The 18,797-nt window shown below is 40.6% G+C and overlaps 1 protein-coding gene across 1 annotated transcript in view; it reads right to left on the bottom strand.

The window, feature by feature from the left end:
- The window catches only part of ADAM17 (ADAM metallopeptidase domain 17), a 33,786-nt gene that overhangs the window by 13,201 nt on the left and 1,788 nt on the right, over positions 1 to 18,797 (bottom strand). The window contains exons 2-8 of the mRNA XM_017818131.1: positions 9,198 to 9,330; positions 6,910 to 7,043; positions 5,901 to 5,989; positions 4,000 to 4,168; positions 3,065 to 3,195; positions 1,255 to 1,344; positions 86 to 199 (exon numbers count right to left, since the gene is read on the bottom strand). Of these exons, the coding sequence (XP_017673620.1) occupies positions 86 to 199; positions 1,255 to 1,344; positions 3,065 to 3,195; positions 4,000 to 4,168; positions 5,901 to 5,989; positions 6,910 to 7,043; positions 9,198 to 9,330 (860 nt within the window). The remainder of the gene's footprint in view (positions 1 to 85; positions 200 to 1,254; positions 1,345 to 3,064; positions 3,196 to 3,999; positions 4,169 to 5,900; positions 5,990 to 6,909; positions 7,044 to 9,197; positions 9,331 to 18,797) is intronic.

The raw sequence follows: 18,797 nt of genomic DNA, 5'->3' as shown, positions 1-18,797 counted from the left end.
AGGAGTTTCACCCGTTACTACAGAGCAGCTGTATGAATGAGTAATCCTCTGTAAAAGACAACATTTTTCAAGGGTTACAACCTACCTCTAGCAGCATTTTCACATCCCAGGCATCTTTTTTATCATCTGGGTAGCTTCTTGCCATATTGTAATGCTTTTCTCCAGGTTTTACAGAATTTGGCTCGTTGTGGATGATAATCTACATTTCGAAAAGGGCAACAATAATGTAGAGGAATTTTGGTCAATTTTATAGCTACAGAAAAGGCTTAAATGTAATTTTAAATGTCTCCTTGTAAGGAGAAAAATTCAGACTCAGCATGATTCTAATGTTAACTTTCCAGGCTCTGCTAGTTAAAACACTAACTGCATCATAAGTAACTACACCAGCCTTTTTACAGGATAACATCAAAAGCTTCACTGTAACATTCTGTTTTGATGTGCATTTTACTCTTTCAAAAAAACCCCAAATACAACCAGTACAAATAAGCCCAAATCATTTCAGAGTTCTAGCTAACCAAACCATATTTTAAAGGACTGTTACTTTCCCAGGAACCTAGAATTAGTGCTTCATATTCTCTCCCGTTCCTTGCCCAATTAATGCTCCTCTTGTTCCTGCAGACTTTTTCCCAGCAAAGGGGCAGCTAGCTTGTCCCATTAGTCTCCATGTCCCACATCACAGCTCTTGCAGTATGCTGAGCTGATGCATTCCTCCTGGTTTTAATGCCCTTTTTCACGTTTCTGTGTGCTAACTCTCAGATGCCATCATAAAACTAAAGTCAGTACATTACCTAATGTCCACTCTACACCAGCCTCTACAATATCATGATGTCTAAGGGAGCCACTAAAGCTCTTCAGGCAGGATTTGTGTTTTTTCATCTGTATTTGAGCCCCACTCAGGCCTTGTAAGCTAAGCAGCAGCCACAGACAGAAATATGACATAAATTCATAAAAGTATGTCTGACAGAAACAAGAATTGCTCATTTGGGGAAAAAAGCATCTTTGGATTGAGATTAAATATGGAAGTATTCTCCCTGAAAACTCACATCTCAAACACTGTAGGAACTGAAAACGGGCATGATGTCTCAGATCATTAACACTATCACTGGTAAGATGCTATTTCTGAGTGCTCCTGGATGGAGTTAATAATGTAGGATTTTATTATCTTAGCTCTAATCCAGATAAAATAATCAGAAACCCCAACATTTAAACCATGTTTCTTTAATTTGGAAACCCTTTGCAGAGTTCAGTGAATACCTGCTCTATCTGTATGCCGTACCCATTGAAGGCTCCATCATCCCAGGAAGTGTTTCGGTAGATGTCATCTACTCTGTCTATCAGTTCAATCTATTTAGAAAAGAAACACAAGTTACTTAGTTGAGCTTTCATGCAGTAAAAGTCAAGACACTCTCAGAAGGTGCAACATACTTATCTAGAAACACCCACTTCAAATTAAAATCGAACCTCATATAAGGTAACAGACATACTCTCTGGATCCAAGTGCTGTTGGTTTTGGATCAGTGAGTATTATCAAATACCCTCGAAAATTTTCCATTTTAAAAAAGCAGTACAAACTTTTCCACTTATCACTTTAATTTGTATAGTGGAAGAACAATAGCATTAAGAACAAGACATCTTGGGAAACATTTTGTTCAAACACTACTTTTCCAGATTTCTTTAAAAGGAAGGGCAGAGGAGGAAGTTGTTTTTACTGCTTTGTCTTAGCAGTTAAGTCTAAGTGCTTAACTAGTTTAACTGATTCCCAAAGCTAAAAAGCTATTATTTTCCTCATTATGGTTCAAGCACAAGGTTCCAGATGTGAGTGCTCACAATCAATACCTCCCTTTTCAAACTGCTGGCATATTCTGAAAAACCACCTTCTACTAAATAGAAACGTACAAACTTGTTGAGAATGAGAAGTGACATTCAGAGCCACTCAATAGTTTAGTTTTCCAACTATTGTGTTGTTAACAGTACTCATCTACCCAGGAAACACAACAGTGGGTCAGCCTCAGCACATGTCAGATGCTGAGATAAAAGCATCTCTGCAAACACACCAATTGAGGCCCCCTTACCTGGAGAATGTAAAACAATTTTGGGGACAGAAAGGTCAAAAAGTCAGCAAAGGTGAAACAGAGTGATTAGCATTTCAAAGAGTTGAACTCAAAGAGACTTCTGGCAAACAACAGACCTCCAAAAGTGTTTTCATTTGATTTTGTCTCCAGTTCCCAACCTCCCCATACTCTCCACTTCTGCTGAAAGGCTGCAGACAGGCCTTGTTCTATTCCACAAAAACTTGTCAGGTAGACAATCACACTGTTTTTGGCTGGGTTACTTGGTAACTGGTACACATGATGGAGCCCTGCTTTCCTGAGGATGGCTGAACACCTGCCTGCTGATGGGAAGCAGTGAATTCATTCCTTATTTTGCTTTGCTTCTGTGAACAGCTTTTGCTCTGCTGTTTCTATCTCAACCTACAAGTTGTCTCAGCTTTACCCTTTTTATTCTATCCTCCACCATCTGTGAGGAGCAAGTAAGCAGCTGTGTGAGGCTGAACTGCTTGCTGGGGTTAACCCACAACACCCATGTACAACCAAACAAACTGTTTACTGTGTCTGCTTCTAATTTTATTGTACTGGACAGAGAATCCCGAAAGAACTTGGAAAAAAACAAGGAATCTACGTAAGTTGCGTTTGCCTCTCCTATGAGCATTAAACATGCTAGAACTTCAGAGATGCTTGTATCCTTTGCAGTGGATTTCAAGAGCCAGGAAACTCAAGTTCTGACTGGGGAAACAGAAGTTCTTAGGTAGAAAATGGCATAGCCATAAGAAATATATGAAAGGAAGGAATTTGCTTATAAGCAAACTTAAAGAAGACTTAACTACAGTATCATCATTATAAACTATTTTTAAAGCATGATTTTAGCACTTTCCCATTTAAAAATTACACACAAGCCACAAGTCACTTACACAAAAGTAGTATAAGCTGTATGTTGTTTTAACTGCTGGATCACTATGTTTTCCTATGTTAGTTCCAGCAAATCTTAACAAAGTCCATTTACTTACCAAATAGTTTATAGTGGTACTCTCTTCCCCACGGCCCATATACTTGAAAAAACGATGATCTGCCACTACCAACATCTTGCACGTGTTTTTGGAGTTCTCTGGAGTGGCTCTTTTCTTCCGATGGATGCTTGCTACAGTGAATATTTTAAATACAATAAACACTCAATACAACTACCACTGCTGAGTCTATTATCCTTATTTAAGTCATAACTGTGAATGTGGGTGTGTTTCTGTGGAGAGAATGGGGATGTTTAGTTTTGGGCTTTTTTTTAATAGCTATTCTTAATTTTTGTCTTCGTAACAGTCCTCAAACTTACTGTAAGGAAAGGAATGTGTAGCAGTGAAATCAAGTTATTCATCAGATTTACCTATAGAGCTTTCATGGTCATCACCTCAGCCTCAGACCTCCTGTTCCTAGTCATTATCCCAACCTCTGCTGACACAGCAAAGGACAGAGGAAAAAGGGATTGAAATCTCTCAAAACCCCATCATAGCTCAAGATGGATTTCTTGAGTGACCATCAAGGCCAAACAGGTCCTGCTGCACAGTGCACAAAGTACAAAGTTGTCTTAATGTTCATCTCAGAACATGTACCTACATTGCCGCCAGCTGTCATAAACTGCTCAGACCTGATGAAAAGGCTTCCTCTCCTTAGCCTACATTTTGGTGGGGCCAAACATCCATTCAACAAGCCAGGAATAAATATGCCCTGAGCAACAGTATCTTCCTTTCATCAGTTGTTGGGGCTTTTGTGGATGGGGAATGCGCATGAGTTAATGCTGCTCCCCACCTTCATACCCCCAGTGAATTTAAAGAGCTAACAGTTAAACTAGAAACAGCAACACAGATTATTGCCCAGGTTCTGACCTTACTTGCCAACACAGCCAGAATTCAAGTGTTTCAAAGATGCTGCTCTCCCAACTATGGACACTCACCTTCGTTTTGCTTCCTGTCTTCCAGTCCTTTTGGCAACAGTTCTTCTTCATTCAGCTTTAAATAACCACACACTTTGGGGGACTGTAATCTTGAGAAGTCTTTAATGTCTTCAGATCTGTAGACCAGCAGTCTTTCATCTTCCACATCATCTACGAATCTCCACAGTGGCTAACAGCACAAGAAGAAGTTAAGAATGCTGTGAATGCAAAGCCTAAGTCTAGATAGGTAAAAAAATTATAGGTATGTACCACCAAACCTCCACAGCTTTCTGTGCCCACACACAAATGCACTAGACTATGATAACCTCGCCCACAGCAACAGGTCTACTGATAAAATGACATCCCCAAGAAAGCCAACAGAATTCAACTCTCTTATGCTACATGGGCATCCAAAACTCTGAGATCATCTTAACAGAGCAGTTTTTGCTTTACTAACATATCCTATTTTTTCTGAATGTAACAGCTACAGCAACACCACTAAATACAGCACGGACAGGGTCTGTTCTTTGGCCAAAGCCAAGCAGCACTGACTGTCCACATCCAAAACACAGAGCACCTGGGTTTGGGTCTCCTCTGGCCCTCAGGCAGTGCTCTTGCAACTTCAGACAGCTATTATTTAGCACACTGTGCTTTCAGTTTAGCACACTGTGCTTTCAGTTCACAGCAAAAAGGTCCCAAAACATGAAGGCTGTGCCAGCCCAGCAGCCATGTCTGCAGCTCAAAACTGAGTGTTTCACATGCTAAGGTAAGGTCTGAGGGCACAGGTGGTTTATACAGAGGCCCATAACCTTTCCAAATGATACAGGAGCACCATGAAAACAAAGGCAGGCAACAGTGGAGCAGCTTTGTCCATGCTGCCTTTTGGGAACAGACACCCTCTCTGACTGCAAACAGGCATCATCTCATCCAGGGCTGGTCAGGGGCAAAAGCTGACCTGGGGACACCGACAGTGAGTTGGAGCCTGCACACCATTGCCTGCCCTCAGCTGCATGGACACAGACAGCGAGGAGCAAGGGGGTCGGCTGCACTTACACTGCTCTGGACCACAGATGCAAAAACGCTTTAAATCATAATCAAACAGCTACTGTATGTTGGTAATGTAAAACACAAGTACAGTGATTTGGATATTTTAATCACATTTTTATACTTTCACATGACTAGATTTCTCAAGTCTACCCATAATTCTGCATCCTTGGGTTTGGAGACAATTACAATATCCATATAACACTCAGCCATAATTACTGTCATTCAAACATTCTAATACTGCTTGTGTCTGGGAATATACTGCACTGAACAAGTCATTAGGATAGTCTCTAATTATATACTTGTTGAATATATTTTTTTAACCCACTGTTTAAAATAAGACAAGCAATGAACATGGTGAAAAACAAGAGAGTTGGGAAAAACACCAGATTTACAAATGAAGCCCTAAGATAAAAAAACAGATTTTCAAATGAAGGTTTAAGAATGGGAAAAATTCCACAACATAACACAGCCAAAATTTTAGAAAGCTCCACAGACCTCGACTCTGCTCAGACTGCCACACAGTTTGTTATTCTAGAAGACATGATTACCACTAATTACTATCGTTACCCATTTCTGTTTCTTAAACCTTTTCCTGTTTAAAACATACCTTCTGCCCGATGTATCTAAAGCATGCAACCATCAGAGAATGTCACTAATAAAAGTCAACATTTGCAACACTCGCTAATAAAAGTCAACATTTGCAACAGTCACACTGGTTTCACATTTCCCTTCCTCTCCCTTCTCACCCCAAAACAAACACCACCACCAAGTCTACTCTGAGCTACAGAGGTGTCAAAAGTGACTAACTAGAAAGGGAAATACCCACAGGGAAAGAAAATGATGGTTTGAATACAGTTTCCCACAGCAAAGAGTACCTCAATATTGTATTCTTCTCCATCAGTATTGATTCGCACTGTAAAATCTTCATCCCCAATATGTGCCACAACCTTGGAATTATGCTCTCCTTTAACATAGGCAAAGAAGATATAAGTTAATTCAGCTCTGCTTGCATGCACTCCTACACTATTTGTTAGGGGTTTTTTTAATCGTTTCTAAACTTCATGCCAAATTCCCTTCCTTGGTCTCTGAAGAACTGTTCAGTACAAAGAAAAAAAGAAATGAACCAACACTTCCCCCCAGTTTTAACTTCTCAATGGTCATAGTCAACAAGACTCAGATGTAACTCTTAATTTTACAGAAAGTGTTGAGATGGCTCTGGGGATTAGTAATGGGACACAGAATATTTCCGCCAATAATAGCAGCGTGCATCTAACTATTATCACACAGCAGTTTCACGGCGTCAGCCTGGACTCCAGTGGAAAAGACTCACTACATCACACAGATAACACAGAAATAAAAACAACTTAGCAGAAGCATTAGTGCTGGACAAAAGTGGAGTGAGATACCCTTTATTTACAGAAAAGTAATCTACAAAGAACTATCTGTAAGTCTTTAACTGAGCAATCTGGGCATCACTGCATCACCTCTACTTCTCTTTGTGTTCTGGGACACAGAACAAGTCCCACATTCCAGCTGGAATTAGAGCCACCATCATCATTTAAAAAAATAAATTATAATTTGCAGGCCACAGCTTGAGTAAATTATACCTTTGTGTTCTGCCAAACTAAACACAAGAGTCCTATCTTAGAACATGGGTGCAATAGCTCAAAAAAACCCTACCACCCACCAAACCTAAAAAAAATAAATCCCCAAACACACCACAAAAACAAAACCAGAAAAACCAAAGGGCATAAGAATTAAGCTTATTTGTTCATCCTAATTGTATCTGACAAAAATAAGGAAAATACACCATTTACTCTGGCCAAGAGACTCCTGCAAAGCTGTGGTTTCTCAGCATTGACCCATAGTCTACTTCATACTAACCAACGACATGTCCGGTGAAAAAGTCTTGCCATTGAACACGATACTCCTTTTCCTTGCCTTCACCATCCACAATTAATGCTTGAAATTTTTCTGAAAAGTGTTCAGCAGTTGCAGTTAAGTATAATTTAAAGTGCCTGTAAGAGAATTTACTTATATTTACTTTTAAGCAAAGTATGCATATAACAGATACATTCAGTCACCATTTTACTGAGGATCCAAAAGACGTTACAAAGCATTAATTCTGATAAGCTGGCTACAAAAACATATACCTTATAATTCATAACTGTAAATATTTTAAGCCATCACAGATGTTTAATTAAAAAATAGAAAAAATAACCCCCAAAATCCAAAACAGTCACTGTTTGCTCATGATGTGCCTTCTCCATTTGCAGTCAAGCAAAACCAGCTACTGGTGAGTATTTAAAGAAAAATCAGACCAAGGAATTTCTTTTATCTATCCCATCTATATTACAGAATCACAGAATCACCTAGGTTGGAAAAGACCTCTGAGATCAAGTCCAACCTATGACCAAACATCACCTTGCCAACTATACCATGGCACTAAGTGCCACATGCAGTCTTTTCTTAAACACCTCCAGGGACAGTGACTGTACCACCTCCCCGGCCAGTCCATTCCAATGCCAAATCACTCCTTCTGTGAAGAACTTCTTCCTAATGTCCAACCTAAACCTCCCCTGGCACACCTTAAGACTGTGTCCTCTTGTCCTGTCGCTTGTTGCCTGGGAGAAGAGGCCAATCCCCACCTGGCTACGATCTCCTTCCAGGTAGTTGTAGAGCGTGATAAGGTCTCCCCAGACCCTCCCCCTCTCCAGGCTAAACAACCCCAACTCCATCAGCAGCTCCTAATCAGAATTCTGCTCCAGACTCTTCACCAGCCTCGTCGCCCTTCTCTGGACACACTCCAGCACCTCAATATCCTTCCTAAACTGAGGGGGCCCAGAACTGGACACAGCATCAAGGTGCAGCCTAACCAGTGCCAGGGGAAGAATCACTTCCTTGGTCCTGCTGGCCACACTATTCCTGATACAGGCCAGGATACCATTGGCCTTCTTGGCCACCTGGGCACACTGCTGGCTCATGTTCAGTCCCCTGTCAATCACCTCCAGGTCCCTTTCTGCCGGGTCCCTGTCTGGCCACTGTGTCCAGCCTGTAGTGCTGCTTAAGGTTTTTATTTTCTAAAATAATACAGTCAGAAGACCATACACAGAAATCTGAACTCTCTACATTTTTTATGATATATTGTCACAAAAAGTAAAGGTTATCCCAAGACGTAAGCGGAGAACCTTCTCTATAAACCAAGAGCCCATAAGGCTTCTTATGTGGTCTTTGGGTCAAAGATTTTTGGCATGCTCCTCTGCAATCATTCTGTCATCATCATTGGCAGTATTGCAACCTCACCACAAAGTCAGGGTGCATGAGGCAGTGCAAAACAGGGACAGTCAGACATTTGATCCCATTAACCTTTCATACTTCGTACTTAAAAATTTCGTCCCCCCCAACATTTAGAAATTCAAAAATTATGCACAACTTGCATGACAGTTGTAAATGACACAGGGGAAAGGCATATGAGAACACAGTAAACAAAGATGTCAGATGAACAAAATCAATGTATAATTGTTAATATAAAGCATTATTCTCATCCTCATGCCCATTTTAGATTAACAATTTCAGCACTCAAATGCCTATAAGGCACTTTTCTGACTTCCAGAATAAAATCCCTAGAATCATCATGCCTGCTCCCTTCTATCTCTCCTTCCCCTTTCATCTGTGCTTCTCTTTCCCATCTTATAATAACATCACAAAAAATATTAGAACTGCTTTATTTAATGGAAAGTTTACACTCAGAAGGAAGACAATTAAACCTCTGTGAAAAAAAATACATCTCCTGGGCAACACATCACGTGTGCTGCCCAAACAGAAGGCTGAGATTTTCAAGAACCAGAGGACAGTCAAGAAGTACGACAATGTTGCCAGATGAGGTATAACTAGGATCCAACCCAATCAGTGGAAGTAATCTACATGAAACTAAAGCCTAGAACAAAGCAAAAGAAATTCTAAATCACTGCCACTTCAGCAATCAGAGCCATACAATGTGACTTATTTTCTCCTTTCCTCTGTGTATCTCTGAAGTTATATAACCATGGAGATGACTAACTTAAAGGAACCAGCCAGTCATGACAGAAAACAAGATAACTATTTCTGGGTTTGAAACTGCACATTATTAATCATAAACTGAAGGAAAATATTATGCTATTTCATTTAATTACCTTTGCAGGGCTGAAAAACTTAAGAGCCTCTCTACGTGTGTCTCAGGCTGGAGGTCCCTCTTCTTCAGTGAGTGTTGCTGGATGCTGGACTGAGAAAGGATGTCATAGTCTGAAAGCATGGACTCAACTGTGTCTGGAAGACCAACAAGGAAAATTTCAGTTTAAAAAGATTCACTTCCAAATGCACACACAAAAAAAAGAGCAAACCAGAGCCACCCATTTCAACAGCAAGACCACAGTTTGCTCTAATTTTAGGATAACTGTTGTACATTTCTGTAAAGGTGCATTTTGCGTAGGCAACTAGAAATCAGAGTGAGACAAGACACAATCTGAGAGAGACAAACAAAGAGTTTAGTTCACTTGTTATAGTAATTTCTGAGCAACTAATCCATCACTTTTACTGCCACAACAATGCACAGCTAATGCCCTCCCTGGCTGCCGCCCAGAAACTAAATGGCGGAGAATGTCCCTATTTCTCTGGGGTGAATCACTCTCCTCACCTGCTGGTCCTCATATGAATCTAAGGAAGTTTAGCCTAGGAGACTTATAACAAACTAACTCCAGATTGGGACTGCATTTTTTACCTTTCTGTCCAACAGTAGACAGAAAACAGACATCTGCATAGCATCATCAATCAGAACTAACTAACAAAGCAACTCATATGATGCACCCTCAGGTACCCTGGTTTCTCAATACTTTACCACCATACAAAACTCCTTTGATTTTCAAACTCAGAATATGAAAACTTGTTCAGAAGAAGGAGACCAAATGCCTGAACTCCTATGGGGAGCAGCACACACATTACAAATTCAGATCAATACTTTGCAGGTGTTTCCACCATTAACAAGTGCACCATGACAGCTGCCAACAGTGTTTGACTCTTGCTGATAAAGCCTGCTGCTGTTTCCTAAGGCATTCCTTCACCAGAGCACCCATCCACACTCTTCCTTCTCTGGAGCACACACCACCCAGTGGAACACCTGACAACGACCTTCACTTCTATCAGCTGCTATTTACAGCCTTAACCAGAGGCCTTTATTCCCACATCACTGTCTTCCTTCTCAGCCAGAGGTGTTCGCTCTTGTCATGGCACCAAATGAGGAGTCAGACGTGTTTTACAAGAGACACAAGTGCTCATCCAGACATTCTTTATTAAAAAATTCTCTGTTTCTTTCCCCTCCATTTCCAGCTATGCTTCTAAACCAGACCTGAGAGATACCAAAGTAGCTTCCTTTTTTTGTTAAGGAAGATGGGCTTCCTTCAGAGCCCCTTATCACCAGCTTACACCACCCAGCCAAATAACCTCACATGTTTTATTGGACTTTTAAGTAAGCAGCACCACTAATAAGCTGGTTTACTGGCTCTTGTGCAACAAACCAAGATTGACACCGTGAAATCTAGATAAAGTATAGCTCTTGAAGTAATGTGGGTTTTTTTAAACCTGGCACTCAGTGCCATCATTTATCCCCAAATCCACGCTTCTAAAGCCCAAGAAAGCTTTAAGAATGGATGCACTGATCGGCGCAAGGCAAGTTTTTTGAGAGGGGGTGGGTGGGGAGAATTATCCACCAATGTACATGCACACATGTGCTTGTGTACCCAGAAGTGAGGGAGCCGCAGAAGCAAAGCTGATCCTCACAGCCCTCCTGGTCCTGTACCAGACCCACTAGCAGAGCGACGGGTGGGTGACACGGCTGCTCTCTTGGGCAGCAGAAGCCACCAAGCAGCAGTTCCCAGGCTTCTCCCTACTCGGCTGCTCCTCCCCGGCCGTTGAGCAACACAGGAAGGGCAGTGCAGTTGCGATTTCCTGATTTCTGTTTACAACCCACAGGTCCGGAGCACCTGCAATCGATTAAAATACGTTTTGGGTGATACACAAAGGCAAGTTTGCCTCACCTTCCTTTCTGATGCGGGGTTTTTCCCCTTCTGTGCCCAGCTGCTGGGCAGTACCTTCATCCTTAGTGCTGCAGATCTGGTTCACTAGAGCCACGCAGTGAGCAAATACCTAAAACCTCCCAAAGTACTCCTTTTCGTTACAAAGCCCATTATAATTCATTGTTTACAGTCTGACATCCAGAACCACCTAGGAGGAGGGTAGGGACAGCCAGGGAAATTAACTCAGAAAAAAACCCAAAACATAATTAAACCTTCTAGTTCTAAATTATTTTAATTAAACTTGAGATTCTTTCACCACAGCTAGAGCAGACCCCTCAATCAAATGTTGATACACAGGATAACACTGCTTTCTGATACAAACCAAGCATGTGGTACATGGGGCATGAAGCTAAGGTGTGGTACCACTGCTGTACTGTTTGGGGATTTGCCAAGGACCAGGTCTGCCCAAGAGGCACAACCCCAGCTACAAAACACTGCTTCTGTCCTTTTCCACCTCTGCCTGCAAAGTACAGACCACAACCAAGGGAAAGTTATGCCAAAGAGCAAGATGCAGTTGCCACTATGGCCAGACAAAATGTCTCAGTTTCATGGCAAGAGAACTGAAAAGTCTGCCAAAAAAATTAGGTTTTTATTTGGTAGGCAAGAACTTCAGAAGTCCTGCTCCATCTCAATATACACAAACACCCTTCTGGAAATGCCTCACAGAGACACAGGAAGGGTAGTAAGAACAAGACCTAAAAAGTTCATGAAGATGAGTAAGATGACTGCTGAAGTAACAAATGAAACACAGGACACTCCTAGTTCCTGTAACTCTGAAACAAGAATGCACTTGTTCATATTTTCTCTTACCCTTCCTAAATTTGTTTGCTTTTAATTTTACTTACGACATAAGTAAAGGCTTAAGACATGCTGCTCCTAGACATAAATCTGTTAACTAATTATGGTATTAGACAGACATGAAAAAATATATTGGTAACACATTCAAACCAAAATTTTTTTGTACAGAGTTGATATTGTGAAAAATTAATTAATGGTCATGAATTAATGGCTTATTGAAAATAAAAGATGAAGTGTCATTATTTTAAACAAAACACAGAACTGTACAGAGTCCAACTGTACAGCAGTCTGTGGATAGGAGCCACAGCAAGCATATACTTGACTACTTTTTACTCAAGTTTGAAAATCTTTTCAGCATTCCTTCCTCATTATCTTCACTATGGTCCAAGAGCCGTTTTCCATGGGCTTCAACAGCACTGAGCTGACTCAGACTTTCCCAAACCACTTTCTTTTGGTTCCTTCCCTTTCAACCCCTCCTAGATTTCCACATTCCTGTCTTTTTGGAGAACACCTTAATTCCATCCTGATATTCCAGTTATTTATTGTCACCAGCCTTCACCTCATTGCACCTTCTTTCCTGCATGGGAACCTCCCAAGAACATACACATCTCGGGTCTGCAAGAGAGACAGGGAAGGAACATCAGTGACAAAGATGATATCCCAAAGCTCTTGAGAAGAAATCCACAGCAGTGATTCTTCCTCTGCCCCTAACTTTGAACTCACCAACCGTTCCCTCTGTTTTTTCACCTTGTTTCAGGGCTAAAATCCTCCTGGCACTAGACTTTCAGACTTGACACAGGCAAGTATCCTTTAAAGAAACTCTGGGCATTGCAGCAGGCTACTCCAGCAGCAAAGAGGTCAAGAATGTGCTGGGCAAGAGCTGAGATCACGGAGTTCAAGGTCACTGCACGTATTTCAAAAGAAGAGGTTTCTCTTCCAGTGCTCAGCTACCAATTCAAATACCAATGTCACCCTTCTCCAACCAGCTCAGCTTTCATAAGCCAACAGTAAATTCCCATGATCTCATGCCCCATCTATTGCCCGGAAATCAACAAGTAAATGTGGCAAGTCAGCCATTTCATAAGAATTCTTTTGCACTGCATTATTTATAGAAAGGTTAAGCTTATTTAGAAGCACAAAGTTTTAACCCAGAAGATTAATATTTAATTAATTAATATTTTTATTAATTTATTAATAATTTATATTAATTAATAATATTAATTTATTAATAATTAATTAATTAATTAATGTTTTTTAAAACTCTCTTCACAATTATCTCATGATAGAAAATGTCTCTAACAAAACCAAAAGATCAAACAATATTAAAAAAAAAATACTTTCAGGATTTAAAAATGACCACAGGATATCAGAGGGGTTTGCAGGAATGATTGCAGTTATTTCTCCAACCATCCCAAAGGGAATAAAAGCAGAAATAAATCTATCAAAGGCGTTGGAATGGGATGACAAGCCTACAGAGAGCAGTCCTAGAACAAGTACAGCAAACACACTCGGGAGGATTTTGCATTGTGAAATCATTGTCATATGCCCAAAAAAGGCTCCAGCCTCTATTTCGAGTGGCAGTCATCTACTACAACCTAGGTACTGATCTCAAGCTGATTTCCAGTGGGTATCAAACACCTATCAAAAGCTTATGAGCAGTTAACTAATAACAATTTTTCTGATTCAGCTGGGGAGTGACTGAAGGACTCCGTATTCCTTATTGTTACTATTTACTTTTATAGGCTCTTCTTAGTACATTAAAATACTTTAATTAAAGTAACCAGAGTCACTTGAAACATAATTCAGAGCCTCAGTCAGAATTTAGACGAGGAAACATGGACTGGAGTCTTTCCAACCTGAACCCCATGAGCTAAAGCAGGTCTCCATCACCCCACATAAAACAGCTGCCCTTGTGTTTGTGGTAACAGCTGCTCACTGGCTGCCATACAGTGGGATGGTTTGACTGCAGCACCACTCCAGGGACTGCTAACGGAGAGGGTAAATATATTCGTGTTTCAACTGGGCACACAAACGGTCTTCATGAGGCAGAAGGTGATGGAGTCATGCCTAAATTTTTGTGGGTACCTCTTTAACAGTTTACACTGCTTTTAGGCAACTGTTGATGAAGAGGAAGTGTTGAGAAGGTCCATCTGTGGGAAAGCTGTTCCATAACAGCTCATTGCACATGCTGTTACATCTTTCTCCAGTACATCTGGTACATAGCCATTGCCAAAGACAGAAAACAAAGTGAATTGAAACACTTATCCCACACAAAACAGCCTGTGCTTTTAACAGTTTAGATAAATCATGTTTACTTGTTTCCACCAAAGAGCGGCTGCTGTTTTGTTCATCAAGTACATGTAAACAGAAGAACTTGTGTGAGAAACAGGTTCAAAGCAAGAACCAAACACATCAGCATTCTTATAGACCTTAACAGGATAAGGCTTAACACTCTGTTTAAGCACATTTCTAGACAAACCTGTTAGTAGGAATGGTCAGCCATGTCAGCACTGCCAAATGTTTTAGAAGGCATGTATTTTACTCAATCCCAACTACACCAAACTTGCTAAGCCATGTGGGAAAACACAGTGCCCAGATTCAGTTAGTCAGCAGTGCAGACGAGGCCTCAGGGTACGGTTACCCAGCCCTCGCCCTGCCGAGTTACTGTCCACCAGCTCCTCCAAGGTGCACTTCTCCTGCAGTCACACAGGGCCAACCACGCTCTGCTTATCACACATTCAGACATGCCCAGTGATGGATATCATGGAAAAGCTAACAGCTTCTAAACACCCTTTAGCTCATCTCAGGAAAAACTTACTCATGTAGCTGCACCTTTAACTCCAAAGTTTTTTTCCTACAGTAAAACAGACATCTGTTTCTGGGCAGTGGGAGTATTTCCTTAAGGGTGCAAATTCTGTTTAGCAGAAGCTGTACAGATAATTAAACTGCTATTTCTGGTGGTTATGAATACAGTTGAATACCTGCAATGGCTCCTACATGTTACCTCACACACTTCCAACCTTGCAAATTATCTCCTTCACTGAACACAAATAGGGACTAATGAAAAACAAAACTTATACTATTGGATCTACTTGATTTAATAACTCAATCTGTCCTATTAAGGACAGCAGATCACTTCTTGAAGAAAAAAATAAAAGAATGCAACAACCTGCTCAAATATTGACACTATTAAAAATAAGGAAGCCCACTGAATTAACATCCTCATGGTCAAAGTGAAACAAGGGCCGTTCCATCTTACACCAGAATACCATCATGTGACTTGATGCTCAGAAAAACGCAACTCAACACACCCCCAAATCATATGCTTTCATATATCCTGCAGAAAGACACAGGATGCAGTGTTCTCTGAAAACAAATAATTTGTCTGGCTCTCAAAAGAACTGCAAGCCTCACTACTGTGCTTAGATACCACATCACCAAATCCTGCTGCGTCACAAAAAAGGTTTGAGCGAAGCTGATTCTATGTAGAGACTAATTACTGTCTAGACTACACTTGTGAGTCCAACCCCTTCACTTCTCACTGCGTTTCTTCTCCTTGTGGATATGACTTTGGACTCAAACATGACCCTCTAAAATTCAAGGCACGTCACAGGTACTGAGGGGCAGAACTTTACAATTTCAGTAACAATCTGAAAAAGAGAGAAAGGAAACCAAGGGATACCATATTGTTGTTCAACAGCTCAGTAATTATGGATCAACATCAAGTGGGTGGTAGCTGTAGGTGCCTCCCTACATAACAGAGCCCCCTTCCCTTCCCACTTCCCAGTCCGTGCACACACACAAGTTAAAAACGCAAGTACAGAGGAGGATAAAAAGTACAAATAATGCATATTAAGAGCAACACAGGAAGACAGGGATGGATATTGTGACATAAAGATGGGCAGTACTGTCACATAAACCTGCAAGAATAAAAGACATCAAGAAGACCATTAGAATTATTAAGAGGGTTACAGAATATCCCAAAACAAGCAAGTTTGTGTGTTGCACATAAAATTTGCAGAACAGGACAGCAGGATAAACTGCTCCTTGTTAAATAACCTGGTTCTTGGTTTCACAGCGAAGTACTTCCCATGATCAATCTGGGAAACAGGCAAACTCAGACTCCTGCAGTTTATAAAAAAGCTGGGGGGGGAATCAATCTGTTTATAACCAAAGTTTATATTTAACTTCTGCCTCAAAGATAAATCTCTACCAATTACTAAAGGCACAATTAAATCCTAATGCAATATTTGAATGCAACCAGGAGAACTCTGGGCTGAGGAGCTGCCTGGCTGCACTTCCTCGCTTGGCCCTTGCAGCAACATCAGGGCTTCTGCACATGCACACAAAAATTCCAGAGTGGCAAAAGCGTGAAGCTGAGATGAGTCACTGCTGCTATCAGAAACGCACAGCAGTAGGGAAGTTGTCAGGTTCTACAGTGGGAGGGGAAGGAAAATTAAACCACCCCAAACCTTAAGTGCAAACAGGAATTTTAGTTTTTGTCTGCTTAAAGGTCAGAACAAATTGGCAATACTGAAAACCAAACTCATGCTGAGCACTGGATTATGTTCCCATTACAAAAATCTTGCAATAGTTAAAGGTAATTCTTACTAAGTAGAATTTAATCTAGTGTAGACATTCTTCTTTTTGTTGACTTTGAGTACTTCTCTCAGAAATTACACTTCAATAACTTTTTTTTTGTTGGAAATGGAAACATTGACTGATTCACATGAATAAAAGAAAACAAACCTGAGAAAAGTGCTTTAAAACCTTGATATTAAGTACTTCCACTGAAAAGACTGCTAACCCACGACACAAAAATTATATTGATAACTTGAATTCAATAAGGCCATGCCTACACCAAGCACTTGCTGTTTATATGGAGATAAAGACATGGCATCAACAAATTCCTGCAATGATTTTGAAATAATCCCAGAGCATCCCAGGCACGTATCACATGCTGCAGGATCGTGCGTTCTTGAATTCTCCTCCACACGGTGCCTGGTGAGACACTCTCAACCTTCAGCTTGTGGGTTCAAACTGCAAAACTAGCTCCATCTAAAACAGTCATCTTACTTCAAAGGATATCAAAATGGGATAAGAAACAGTAACCAAAAAAAAGGCAAACTATGCTGGGAAAATGAATCCTTTGACCCTCACCTAGGTTATTCCTTAATCTCCAACAAAAGCTTCAATCCAGCAGGATGAAATTTAATCTTGCATAAAGATTTTGTCACTAATTATCACACTGTACATTCTTGACACTGAGCTAAACTTCCAACCCTTTAACACTTCGGCAGTCACTTACGTTCCAGGTCTTATGGACCTCCTGCATTTTTGTCACACCAAGTGTGAAGGAGAATTCAAACTGACTGCAAATCAATTTATGCTGCCCTTTGTATCACTCAGCTCCCCCTGTTTACTCATCAACACTACTACCATTTGGTTTTTATCACTCAACAACTTGTAAATTCTAGTCTTCTGATGTGCATTACGTAGGTTTGTACCAAACCATTTATAATGGGCCATTTCTTCAGCTGATGCAGCTTGTTTTGAACTTTGGTGTGGTATTTCAGCAGTGTGGAGAAAAAAACTGGTGAAGCTCAGGTTACCTGTCTCAGATTTGATTAGACCAATTTGACATTAGAAAAAGACTGTCAGTGGGTGATTCAAAGAATATTATGTGCCAGGATAGGAACAACTATCTTGTTTTAGTTCCCTACCAAGCTTGTGATGAAGAGCTCTCATTTAAAAGAGGCAACAATAGAGTCAGACCCATTTTACATGCAGACCCTGTTCTGGGCAATCCTGGATGCACACTGCTTAGTGGCAGCACACAACTAGTTCCACTGTGTTGTAATACAGACTCAAGCAGCTCTTTAGATATATTCAGTGACCTATTGAACAGCACCCAAGCTGGGTCTTTGCACTATTATTCTTTTCAAGCACATTAAGCTCTGTTATCATTCAGATATGTCTGAGCTCCAAGACAAACAGCAGGAATATTTCACAGCTATAAAAGGTTATCTTCAGAGATAAACAACAACAAAGAGAAAAATTTTGAAAGAGTTGACGTTAATTTTTCAGGAACAAAACTATAATATCAATCACCATATTGACAATTAGAGTCCCACTTCTCCCAGAAATTAATAGCTGATGTCAATGTTATTAAAAAGAGTTTGCCCAAAGGCAAACTGAGGTGGACACCATCCTGCCTTCATCCCTCACCTGGAGCACAACCACTACCCCAAAACCAAGGGGCAGGTGCTTGCACAGTCACACCATGAGCTGCTCCAGGGAACGGACTCCACAAAGAGAAAATACCGGAAGGCAGACACTCCATCCCTTACTGAAAACAAAACAGAAAACCCCAAACAAACAAACAAACAAAAAAAACCCAACCAAAAATCCCAGCAAGTAAAAAAAGAGATTAGCTTCCAGGCAGCTCAGGTCCATGAATGTGCTCACAGGAATGGGGAAGGGATCAGAAAGCTGAGGCCAGGATTGTGGCAGTCCCATTTTAGATCAGTTTAGACTGCTGAAGCACCACACCCTAAGATTACTTCAGCTGAAAAAAGATGGAAAATGACCCGCATCTTTTTATCTACATATTCCATTCTTTGTCAAATTCCTTTTTTTCACTGTATACTTTTTTCTTCTTGAAAAACTGAACTCAGAGAAATAAGCAAGAAAGTTCTTAATAGAAATCACAAAATGTTAGTTCCTGAAATGTCCTTAAGGATATTACTCACCAGAAATCTGATTTCAGTTCCTAAAACTCAAGCTGTGGTTAAACAGAGCTTTCAAAATAGTAACACTGACATTATTAGAAGGAAAAGTTGGTATTTCAGAAAACCAAGCTGTGTG

This window comes from Lepidothrix coronata, unplaced genomic scaffold (assembly GCF_001604755.1).
Source record: "Lepidothrix coronata isolate B3197 unplaced genomic scaffold, Lepidothrix_coronata-1.0 Scaffold65, whole genome shotgun sequence".
Taxonomy (NCBI): domain Eukaryota; kingdom Metazoa; phylum Chordata; class Aves; order Passeriformes; family Pipridae; genus Lepidothrix; species Lepidothrix coronata.
Note: the sequence above shows the minus strand (reverse complement) of the source record. Positions and strands in the feature narration are given on the sequence as shown.